At 36.5% G+C, this 12,966-nt stretch overlaps 1 protein-coding gene across 3 annotated transcripts in view; it reads left to right on the top strand.

Annotated features, from left to right (window-relative positions):
• Window positions 1-12,966, top strand: part of MYO5A (myosin VA (heavy chain 12, myoxin)) — a 163,530-nt gene that overhangs the window by 60,629 nt on the left and 89,935 nt on the right. For all 3 annotated transcript variants that reach the window (XM_006898237.1, XM_006898239.1, XM_006898238.1), the window contains exons 11-15: window positions 2,253-2,393; window positions 5,096-5,221; window positions 6,556-6,639; window positions 11,031-11,192; window positions 12,068-12,165. In XM_006898237.1, coding sequence (XP_006898299.1) covers window positions 2,253-2,393; window positions 5,096-5,221; window positions 6,556-6,639; window positions 11,031-11,192; window positions 12,068-12,165 — 611 coding nt within the window. The remainder of the gene's footprint in view (window positions 1-2,252; window positions 2,394-5,095; window positions 5,222-6,555; window positions 6,640-11,030; window positions 11,193-12,067; window positions 12,166-12,966) is intronic.

Below are 12,966 nucleotides of genomic sequence, written 5' to 3'. Positions count from 1 at the left end.
GGAGTTTAGGGCTGTTGTACATAGGGTCGCTATGAGTCGCAGGCGACTCGACGGCACATAACAACAACAACAACAACAACTCCCAGGTTACCAGTACTTGGTTCAGTCAGCCATAGCTGGCAACATGGAATTTCAGGGTAAAAACGGCATGAGCTGTTCTCTCCGATGAGGATATAGATGGGACAGCTGGGCACAGTAAACACTGTTTGGTGTAGGAGGCATTATTGTGTTTACTAAAGTTCTCTTATTGAACCTGTGCCCACATTCACCCTTTCACAAATAAGTATCCAAACCTTTTGAGGCCTCTTGGTTTTTTCCAAACTATGTATAAAGATGACTGAGAAACAAACTTTAAAGTATAGAGAAGTCTTCAATAGTGATTGAAAACTTTTGTAAAAACAGAGACTTTTACACTAGTGTTTCATAGCAGCATTATTCATCATCTCAGGAACATGGAAACAGCCCAAATGTCCCACCACAATTGAATGAATTGAAAAATTATGGTTCATTCAGACAATGGAGTGCTACACAGCACCACAGGAGCAATGATTTTGTAAATTACTACCTAATTTGGGAGGGACTAGAAAGCTATGGTGAGTGAACCAACTCAGTCCCATAAGGACAAGTACTGTATAAAACCATTATTGTAGAACAAGTGTGAAGATCCAAGGAGGGGAAAGGTGAGAGCAGAGAGGTGAGGAGGGGTGGGGGAGGGAGGCCATTAATCATTGGGCTGCACAATTTGATGGGTGGAGGGTGGTAGTGAAGGAAAGATCCGGTGTGAAAACAATTTTTAAAAACTTTGTAAATAAACCATCATAAAATAAAAAATACAACTTTTGTCAATGGAGAAACTGACTATTAATTAATGAAATTTAAAAAGGACAGCACTTACTGTTTTAGAAAATATTGGAACCATCAGGCAGAGCATCCTGCTGACATATGGTGCCCTGTTTGTCTTCTAATTAATCAAAAAAACAGATGAAATTTGCTTTCTAATTAGCATTGCATAAATGTTCATATGGATGACCGCTTTTTCTCACAAGCTCACTGCAGCTGGTTAGAGTGTGAACACTGCAAATGAGCCAATAGTTGTATTATAATAATAGAACAATCGCCAGGTACGTGAGAGTAGCTAGATTTCTAAAGTGTTTTGAACTTTCATGATACCAACTTTCATGGTATTTTCAGGTTCTAGAAAATATACGTGGTCTAGGCATGGTGATAAAAAAGACTAGCCTTGTCAGAAAAATATGTGAGAGAACCAAAGGAGATAAAAGAGACAAGGAAAGAAAAGTAGAGATTCTTGAAGGAAGAATGGTCATTACCATGTCTGGAAATAGAAGTTGTGGTGCCGGCAGCTTTGGCGGGGGCAACCTGAAGCAGGAGCTGGTCTTTTCCCTCTGTGACTTGCTCAGCTCCTCTCCATCCTCTGTCTGACCGTAGGTCACACAGTCCTTCAGGGAAATCTTTCCTGATCACCTGTTCTCCAAAGTAGATCTGGATTCTTGCTGTGTGTTCTTATGTTTTAATTTTACTATGGTTTCTAATTCTACTCCTTGTGACTGTTTCATTTCTGTTTGTTTCTCCCACTAGTCCAGGAGTGCTCTTGACTGTGCATAGTGGCTGTCATGGAGACAGGCAATATATATTTTTCTTTAAGTTATGGAGATTTGAAGAAATGGTAATGATAGTACCTGAAGCATTTAGCAGAAATAGCAGTGGATTGATAGTAAATGCTGATGCTTACAAATTGGAAAATGGGCTATAGATTCCCTGATTATATTGAGATTACAGTTCTGCAATGTGGAGGGCATCTACACTGTATGGCTACTCCAGGCCAACGAGGACATTCCTGTGTCCCTTGTTTGCAGCATTGCACAGTAATTTAATAAGCCAAAAGGCACATTCTGCATATTTTGCCATATAAATATTTTTTAAAAAAGAAAACTATTTCATTTATCAACTATTTAAAGCATGCATTTACCAGATTTTCTTGTTCACCAAGAATCCTATTTAGTTGAAGTTTTACTGTATGTGGTTTTTACTTACTTATATTTTTATCTTTATCTACTTACATTGTTCTCTGTATAAGTCATATTTCTCCCACAAGATTGTTGCCTCTAGAAGGCAGGTAGAGACCAACCCAAGTTTTGTTGATACGAAGATTGTTTTACATAAATGTTATTTCTTGACTAATATTTTTTATTACATTGATTAAAAAAGCCTGAACTTTTCTTTTTTCATTTCAGCATGTCTTCAAATTAGAACAAGAGGAATACATGAAGGAACAGATTCCATGGACACTCATAGACTTTTATGATAATCAGCCTTGTATAAACCTTATTGAGTCTAAACTGGGCATTCTGGATTTGCTGGATGAGGAATGCAAGGTTAAGTATGATTTTCTGGGGCACTTCATCTATCAAGTGATGGCTATCAAGGCCAGAAGATAAGTGAGTTTAAGCAGTGATTCAGTAATAAACCAGGAAGTTCCATCATGTAGGGAAACTTACTAATTTGTTTTTTGAAGACAATAAGTAAATGAAACTGGGAGAATTTCTTTTTTTTCCCCTTAGCTGATTCTTAAGTTTCGTGAAAGTTTTGCTTTACAAACAACTATTGCCAATTTTAGTTGCTGTTTTTACTTTATTTTAATCTCATTTGTTATCATCATGCTTTTATTTAGAGTTTTTTTTTATTCAGCCATTAGTCTATATTTAAAGAAATATAGAAAGTTGTCCAAAAGATATTTTCAATAATAGTTATAAATATCTGTAATTTTTTGCCTTATTTCTTAAAATGTTTATTTGTGTTTTATTAGTTATGCAAAGACATTTGAGCATACAGATCTTAATAAATTATAGATCATGGTGAGAAGAATAGGAATTCTAGAACACTTAAATGTGCTCATGTAAAGCCATATATAGACCAAGAAGGAGTTGTTTGAACAGAACAAGTAATACTGCATAGTTTTAAAATAAAATCATGAAAAAGGTGCTGTAGAGTTGTACCCTTTCTCCATATAAATATTGGTTTGTTTAACAAAGTGTGCATAAATTGTGTTTTACACTATTCTTCATTCACATTGTGTTTCATACAATCATTCTCATGCATTATGTTCTGTTGTTGTTGTCTTTTAACTGGCATAATTACCCTTCGGTACTTTTTTTTCCCCCATCTGTAATTTTTAAACCAGTTAGTTCCTTCTTACCAATAAATAAGGTAGGCGTGGAGTTTTTGGCTAAACCATTTGAAAATGAAGACTATTGGAAAGATATTGGATCTCTAGCTTTGCCACTTATTAACTGACAGCTCTTAAGCAAATAACCTCTTTTTGTTTCTGTTTAGCTTATAGTGAGTTACAATTTACCACAGGCTTATTGTCCTAAGCTTACAAATGTCCTACTACATTAAGAAGGAAAAAGATGCTCAGTCTCACCTGAGATTTAAAAAATGCAAGTAAAAAAATGTGATCCCACATGTTAACCATCAGATTAACAAATTTAAATTTAGCAATGCTTTTATGAATATTGCACATATATGCTTGATGTAGGGAACTCTGGTGGCCTAGTGGTAAAGAGCTGCACTGCCAACCCTACAGCATGTGGTTTGAATCCACCAGCTGTTATGTGGGAGAAGAATGGGCACTTTCCTGCTGTGAAATTTTTTGTTGTAAGGTGCCATCGAGTTGAGTACAACTCTTAGCGACCCTATGAACAAAAGATCTGAACCTAGTCCTGTCCTGCGCCATCCTCACACTTCCTGACACACAAGAGCCCATTGCAGCAGTCACCGTGTCAATCCACCTGGTTGAGAGTCTTCCTTTCCTTTGCTGACCCTCCACCCTACCCAACATCATGTCCCTCTCCAAAGAATAGCAGCTCATAGCAATATATCCAAAGTATGTGAGGCAAAGCCTCATCATTCTTGCCTCCAAAGAGCTCTCTGGCTGGCCCCTCTCCACGATATATCTATTCATTTTCTTGGCCATCCATGGGATGTTCAATGCTCTTCACCAACACCACAGGTCAAAGGCATCAATTCTTTTTTCTGTCATCCTTATTCATTGTCTAGGTCTCAGATGCATAGGTAGTAATTGGAAAGACCATGGCCTAAATCAGATGCACTTTAGTCCTCAAACTGACATCACTATTCCTCAATACTTTGGAAAAGTCCCTAACTGCAGATTTTCCCATTGCAGTGTGTATCCTTATTTCCTGACTGCTTGTTACTGCCTCTGAAAACCCACTGGAGGGTCAGCTATGGGTTGCTTCCAACTTAGTGGCACACAACAACAACTCTTGATGAGAAGCATGATTCATTATGAAGTATTTTAAAAGTAGTCTGACAGCATTTATCAAAATCATAAATACATGTTAGACCTTTTGACCCAGAAGTTCTACTATGTGTATCTAAAAAAGACCTAAGGCATATGCATAGAAGTCACCATTATAATTTTTGTAATAAGAAGGATCAGAAACATAAATAATACAATAAGTGTATAGAATGACCACATTTATGTGCAAGCAGTTAAAGATAAAAAGAGACAATTTAGGAGAAATAATAAGAGGCTACTCTCCATTGTTGATGTTTCTGAATTATATACATATATCAGGTTGTGCAAGTGTTACTGTTATTTAACAAATTAAAAAGATACATGATAACTATACTGTTTCATCTTTAATATGTGAGGCCTTTTCTGTTATTATCATTTTAAAAGCAAATCCCATGCTTGTCTGGTGATGCATGAGATGGGCAGAACATGACAAAGTTTGGACCAGTTTGCCTGTAGGTAGTCTTCATGCTTTCCTTTAATAATTGAGTGTTTTGGTTTTTTCTGCTGGGAAATGGGTTTATCTTTCTTTTTAAAAAAACTTTGTTTCTCTAACTGGAATAAAAGTTTACAAATCACATTGCATTTTCATTCAAGTAATTAGATTTTGGCTTCTAACAAAAGAAATGAGAAAAGGAATGAGAGTTAATAGATTTAATATAATACCTATTAGATAAACAAGAAGTCTCTTGGGGGCTGATGCTCCAGGCATGTCTCCTAACAGCATTTGCTCTGCTTGCTTTCTTCCCCTGAATATAGATGCCTAAAGGTACAGATGACACTTGGGCCCAAAAACTGTACAATACACATTTGAACAAATGTGCACTCTTTGAAAAGCCTCGTCTGTCAAATAAAGCTTTCATCATCCAACATTTTGCTGACAAAGTAAGGAAGTTTTATTATCTTTTTTCTTTTGGAATAATTAAATGAAATGAAGGAGGGGAAATATTAGTAGTCAAGAGATATCCTTTTTCCTTGACCGATTCTGCATTCTTTAGGACCTTGTGGAAAAAGCATCCTCTTCTTCTTCCTTGTAAGTTTTTTCTTCCTTTAAATAAAAATGTATTATGTCATATAAGTTTATAATTCTCTAATACTCTAAAATCCAGAAATCTCTGAAAATCAAGTCCTTTTATAATTCATTTGATGACTAATCCTGATTGACCTGAACCAACATGAAGTTTCTAATAATTTTTATCTACCACATTGGAGATATCCACATTTCAGTGTAGAAATACTAATAATTTCACAACAGATTGCTGCTTCAGGCTCTTCCAGAGATATTACAAAATATTTGTATATACCACTTCTCTAAGTTTCTGAAAAGTTCTCAATTTTAAAGCATATTTGATCCTGTGGGCTCCAGACTGTTACTGTGGACTGTCATCCTCTATCATTCATTCTTTGGGATTTTCTATCAAGACATGCAAACTTGCTGCTTGAGCAGCTCTGTAGAGTCTACTTCGTGAATCAGAAGCCATGGGACTAATTCATAGGGTAGACTTTGGAGTTAAGTTTCCTGAGGTTCCCTTTAGGGTTTGAAGACTTTCTGTATCTGCTTTAATCCTGGTGGGAACATGATGTGACCAGAGCTGGTAGTACAACTGTGGGCCCCCTTGGGTATCAAGTGGTTGAAGCTGCTAGAGTTTTGGCAGTAGGAACAGAATAAACCATTCTTGAGTAGTTCTGCTTTACTCATCATACAGTATTTCCTCAGCACCAACTGCAATCTATCAACAGTTCGTTGGTGTTCTTCCAGTTAGAGACGTTGTGATGTCCCCCTCCTGCGCTATCCGTCCACCCTTTCAAGCATGATGTCCTTCTCCAAGCTCCCACATGCTCAAAGTATGTGAGACAGAGCTTCAAAATCCTAACTTCTGAGGAGAATCATGGTTTCACCCTGTTGAAGACAGACCCATTTATATTCTTAGCAGTCTACAGTATATTCAAGACTCTTCTCCAGCACCACAACTTGAAGGCATCAATTCTTCTTCTGTCATCCTTAGTCATTGTCCAACTCTCTGATGCATAGCAAGCAATTTTGAAGACCGTGGCCTGGATTAGGTGCACCTTAGTGCCTAGACTGACATCATTGCTTCTCAGCACTCTGGAGAGGTCCCTGACAGCAAGATTTTCCCAATGCAATTTTCCTTTTTGATTTCCTGATGGTGTTTATTAAAGTATTTTTCATTTAAGGAGCTCTTCTCATGTATTTTCAGGTGGAATACCAATGTGAAGGCTTTCTTGAAAAGAATAAAGACACTGTTTTTGAAGAACAAATTAAAGTTCTTAAATCAAGCAAGGTAAATATGGATAAGCTTTCTTCAATTGAGATATATTCAATAATATGTTCATTAAGCCTGGCTTTTTACCAGTAATACTTTTTCTACATAATTAATTTTATTTTTTATATTATCAAATATATAATATTGACTATATGTTAGGATCTGTTCTAAATGCTTTACAAATGCTAACTCATCTAATCCTTATCACGAGGTGATGTTATCACTACTCACAAGGAAACTGAGGCACAGAGACCTCATAGCTAATGATATATTTGGAGCTGAATAAAAATTCAGACCAGCTAGCTCAGTGTGTCCTCCAAACTGGCATGCTCTGTTCTTTTCAATTTCATTTAAAAATAACCCAAATATGAAAAACTGGACTACTGCAGTTCTCAACTCTCCTGCTACTTTCTGAGAGACTATGAGAGGGAAAACAATGATTTTTCTGCTGTGTTAGTTTGAAGGAATGTGCTAGAAACATAGCCTTATGCAATCCATCTAGATAGAATTTAATCTTTGGGTCATTGCATGCCTTTTCAGTTATGTTCTAAAGCATGTTGAATTTTTTCCTATATTTAATTTCTTTTGCTTTTGTTGAGAATGCACATATTAAAGCATACCCCAGTTCAACTGTTTTTACAGGGACAGTTCAGTGACATTGGCACATATTTACTCGTTAAGTTCATGTTTTAGGGTTAAAGTTTAAAGGCAATCTCATGATAATAGTTTCAAGGCTTCATCTAACCTTCATGACTCCAGAAAGTATAAACCCATGAGAATTTTAAATTATGTTCATTGTTTCCCCCATTTGCATGAGGATTCCTCTTTGGAATTTTTTATCAAATTGTTCAATAATAGTATCCAGATACCATTCAGTCTGTTATGGCAAAAGAGGCAGTTGTTCATGAAGGCAATTATCTGCCTGCCTTGGATTGAATTGTGCCCCCCAAAATCTATGTATGTAAGGATATAATGTAAAAGCTATGTAATGATCTTCCAGGATCTGATAATTCAAATAATTGTAAAAAATTAAGGGCAGAATGCAGCACCTCTTAATCCCATCACAGCTTTATCCAACATAAGGGAGATTTGCCTAGAGTGTGATCTGTAAAACCTTTTATCTCATAAGAGATAAAAAGAGAGAAAAGCAAGCCTAGGGGAGACCTTAGTACCACCAAGAAAGAATGCCAGGAATGGAGTGTGTCCTTTTCGACCCAGGTCCCTGAGCTCTGAAGCTCCTTGACCCTAGGTACACTACACAATGAAGTATAACAAAAGAACAAAATAATTCATTTTTCCAATGAATTGAGATAGCCTATGAAATTATAACCCTAATGGAACCCAAAGGACTAAATCCCATGAGATGATTGATTGTACGTAAATAACTCAGCAACTACTCTTTATGTTGAAAATTTATCTATTGCATAATGTTTGCCAACTTGACTTTGTATAATTGTGTAACATTTTAACAGTAATTGCAGCAATTGACTGCTCAATCCTACCCTTAATAAATGAGGTTTTTCTATCACCATTAGAAAGTACCAGGCTAGAAAGTCAGTATATATAGAAAGACATGAGATGCCACTTTAACTGGGGTTGTTAGCGAAGGTGTGTTTCTGAGGGAGCTGAAACTTGATAGAGGGAGATAGCTACATCAAGACAGGGAAGAATTGAGGAGCACAGTTGTGGAATAAGTGAGTTGCATTTGAGATTCAAAACACAAGCCAGTGTGACTAAAGCATGGTAAATTAGTTGAATGGTGGCAAAGTGTATCAGTTTTACATCTGCTGTAGTACAATGTTGGAGAAGTTTTCACCAGAGGGTGCTGTGTGCAGGTGTAATTGGAGTGAGTGGAGATGAGGTGGTAGTGATGTAGAAGAGACATGGTGGACTGAGATACTGAGATTGTAACAGTGGTAGTGGTTGTGTACCATCGAGTCAGAACCAACTCAGAGCTGACCTTCTGGTGGATTTTCTGAGGCAGTTACTCACACAGGAGGAGACTGCCTATCCATCTCTGATGGAGCAGAGTGGATTTGAACTGCGAGCCTTTGGGATAGCAGCACAGCTTCATACCACCAGACAAACAGCGCTCCCTAGCAGGGGAGGTGGGATATAATTTGTGGGTATAGCTGTTAGAGCTGGTTGATGAATGAAGTATGAGAGAAAAAAAATGAGGTTTTTTATATGAATGTTGGAAGGATGATGGGACCATTACTAAACTGAAGTCTAGTAAAAGAGCAGGCTTTAGGGGAAAAGATCAAGAGTTCTGTTTTAGTCATGTTTTGTTTTAGATGTTATTGTAGGAAGCTGGAAATGAAAATTGACAGTTCAAAGAAAAATTCAAGGCAAATGATACAAATTTGGTAGTCTTTAGAACCTAGGTGAAGTTATAAGGTGGATTAGATTGCTTAAGGAAAGCATGTAGATTAAAAGCAGAACGTTGTCATAGCCATCCCAACTCTTAGAAGCTCGTGAGAGGAGGAGCCAAGAAAGAATTAAGGAAAGAAATTGCCTAAAAGGTAGCAGCCATCCTAATGGAGGAAGGAAGTAAGACAGCATCTTCAATACACTAATTTACTATATACTGTTTTGTTTCTAAGAGAACAAAATTCTCAATGTAGAGAATTTTAAATTTGTGTCTGTGAAAAAAGCTGCACACGTACATAAACACAAACATACATACATATATGTGTTTTTTTAAGGTATCTTGAACTCTGAAAAATGAAGTCATTTTCTGGTAGACAGTATAGATCTTTTAAGTTCTATTGTTGCATCTGGTGTGAATAAAATATTTCAGTCAAGCTCTATTAACCATTTTTACAAAAGAGGAAAAAAACAAAGTCTAGGCAACTAGTATAAGAAATAGCAGTTCATCTAAAATTGAATCAATGTGGATAATATTCTAAAGTATATGGCTTTATTTGTACTTTACTACCAATAGTAGTAATTGACTACCATTCTAAACAGTTTTTAGCTTTCAAGTCAATTAAGAATTTTAATTTTTCTCCTTTGTAGCATACCTTAACTATTATAAAACAGTATAGTGAAAAACATACTTTTTTCTTTTTATGGCCTCTAAGCTACATTATATTATTTATTTTGTAAAACAAGGTAGGCATTAATGTGTGTACCAAGTCATTATTATTTGTATGCTTTTATAATATTTTATTACCCATATAATTATTTCCTAAATTATCCTTGATGTATACATAAAAAGCAAATTAAATAATCTGATTTTGCTTTTAAAGGATAGAACCCTCAAAAGATTATTTTTCTCAAGATATTCTGAGGTTGTTAGATAAAGAACTATTATAATTTGCAAATGTATTTTGACTTTTTAGGAGGATTTTATTTTCTTTGTAAAGGCTGTAGCAATGTTGTAAAATTATTTAAATATTCGGATTCTTTGTGGATTTATTTGGAGCTTTTTGTTCCATAAAGTTTCTTCTAATTACATTTGCTAATAGTTTTCACCTACTTATTGAGTACTGAATTGAGTGTTCCATAATACTCTGTCCTCAAAAAAACTCCATAAGATGTAGGTTATAGAGTAAATTTAAAATCCTTTGAAAAAACAAATATAAAACTTACAGGATATAAGTGAGGCATTTTCCCACCTTAAGTTTTTTTTCTAGAATCTAAATAATTTTTTAAAAAATTATCATTAGTTGTGGTGACATAGTCCGTAAAGAGGTGCCCTCCTAACTCAAAGGCCATACTTCTCCACTGATTCCAACCCACCAGTGCCTCTGGCATACAAAGATTGCCAATCTCCTCCCGTGTGATTTTTAGCTTCTGAAGCCTGTTGGAGTCAGCTGTGAGTCAATTTTGATTTGATGGCAATGAGATTGGGAGTTTATGATAACCTTTTATGCTGAGATTTTCAACAATATTTCTTAATTAGTGCTCAGAACTTGAATTAGTGGGTAGATGATGAAGCAGCTTAACACTTGATAAACAACTGACAAGGTCAGGTAATACAATATTTAATGGAAGTGAAGGGGAACCTATTCGTAGGTTTGAACTTGCAAACTTTTCAGGTAGCAGCTTAGTACTTTGACTACTTTGCCACAAGGACTCATGTAATAATAGTTTAGAACCAGTAATATGTTTAGAATGGCCGTTTCATGTAGATTTCCTACAGACTCTCATGGCTTGATGTATTTGTTTTTATTTTATTTTCCCCCAAATTTGATTATGAATTATGGCACTTTTTCTACTTATATTTTAATAATTCTTTCCTTTCATATTTTTTGTTCCTAACACAGCTATGGATTCTTTCTGGATTATAAATATGAAAGTGGTTATTTAAAGAATGGAATAATTTTCATAATATTTCTTCAGTAAAGATTTATGTTAGCATTTTAGGATTAAGTATAATTTCCTTTTCATTTTTTCTGATTCAGTTTAAGATGCTACCAGAGTTGTTTCAAGATGATGAGAAGACTATCAGTCCAACTTCAGCCACCTCCTCAGGGCGCACGCTCCTCAGCCGCACACCTGCAAAGCCCACCAAAGGCCGACCAGGCCAGGCTGCCAAAGAGCACAAGAAAACGGTGGGGCTCCAGGTGAGCTCACGGAGCTGCAGTGCTCCTCCCCGCACCCAAGATCCTACAGCCTTAGGCCTCCTGGGGGATCCGCAGATAAGGAGGGGCTGGAGCTTCCTCTGTGGAGACACCAATACTGTCCACTCACACTTCTCTCAACCAAGCTTTAGACCTGCAACTCTATTTGAGTTATTCCTAAAACAATTTTCTCTGTGTTTTAATTCTTCAAGTATATCATCCTCCCCAGGCTTCTACTGTCTTTGCTTTGTGTCTGGATATGAACAAAGCATCAGCTCTTTTACTTCAGGAACACTGCCTTCTATTCTGTGGTGTCTTTTGATCAGAGGATGTGGAAAATGCTGGCCATAAGTTTGGTTCATGAATAGGGGTGGGCTTTTGGCTCAGAAGCTGAGCACTAGTCAGCTTGTTTCCTGTGTCATATGCCCAGTTTCCGTTCCTGATCCCATGTCCCTAATTGTAATCCTGTCGTTATAGAGGGGGACCATACATTTTCCTCTCTCTAATCCCTTCTTAAGTCACTGCTACTTTTTCAGGCTTTCACAGCAAAAATTTTTACATTCTGTTTTCAATGGCTTTAATTTTCTTAAAGTAAAGTGATATTTTAAAATCAAACTCCAAGCTACAACAGAATGTTATAGACTTAAATTTCTAAAGGGGAGCGTGGAAAAAATGGATAAGAGGAAAGTCGGTGTACTTAGTATATTAAGCAACTAAGTAGCAGAATTTAAGAAGTTTTAACCTAAAACTCTTTCATTCCTGCTTTGTAGGAATTCCACTTTTTGGTCAGGATTATAAGTAGCAGATTCATTTTTATTAATGCCATAGGAATAAGACGTATTAACGTTTGAAAAGCTCTCTACTTTTTTCCCTTGCAGTTCCGAAACTCCCTCCACTTGCTCATGGAGACCCTCAATGCCACCACCCCTCACTATGTGCGCTGCATTAAGCCTAATGACTTCAAGTTCCCATTCACGTAAGTATTTCTCAACTACTAAATTAAGAAGAAAAAAAATCAAGATTGTGCATCTTATAAGGATTGTCAAAAAGCATAAGGAGAAAAATCTGCCTGTCTTGTGGAGGGAAAGTATTGGTTAGGAGAATTGGTTAGGACTTTTCTTCTCTTTTGAGACTGAGAGAACAAAGTAGCACTTAGTCTTCTTAGAATTTTAAAAATCAAGCACAACCAAGCATTCCTGGTTCTTTTTTTTTTCAGTTTTGAAATTACCTTTCTTGGATTTTTATTAATTTGTCATTAGTTAAAACCAGAGTTTGAGGTTAGTTTGGTGAGATAAGGCTGCTCTGTCAGTGACCTGCAGTTACTTCAGCTCTTGGTGTCATCAAGAATGCTTGCTTTACTGACATCTCATCCTACTTCAGATATCTATAGGAGGGTAAACAAATCTTTCTGGAGGTTGCTTTTACAAAATAGCAATATTTCTCAAATTCTTGAAGTAGCAAGTTGTTGTTATTCTTGAGTACCATCAAGTTTGAACCAACCATAGCTGACCCTCCAGCAGATTAATCACACAGGAAGAGATTGCCCAGCCTACTCCTGTGGAGCAGCTGGTGGATTCGAACTGTGTACCTACAGGATTGCAACGCGGATTCTTGCCATTAGGCCATCAGAGCTCCCTAGAGTGGGGTGCCATATTTTTTTTTCATAAGAAGAATCACATACTTAGGCAACGAGGAGGTAAAATTATCCCTCTATGCTGATGACATGATAGTATACTTAGAAAACCCTAAAGACTCAGCAAGAAAACTATTGGACGTA

This window comes from Elephantulus edwardii, unplaced genomic scaffold, assembly GCF_000299155.1.
Source record: "Elephantulus edwardii isolate Elephantulus edwardi_28Jun2011 unplaced genomic scaffold, EleEdw1.0 scaffold00225, whole genome shotgun sequence".
In the NCBI taxonomy this organism is placed as follows: Eukaryota; Metazoa; Chordata; class Mammalia; order Macroscelidea; family Macroscelididae; genus Elephantulus; species Elephantulus edwardii.
The sequence above is the reverse complement of the archived record's forward strand: the minus strand, read 5'-3'. Positions and strand labels throughout refer to the sequence as shown.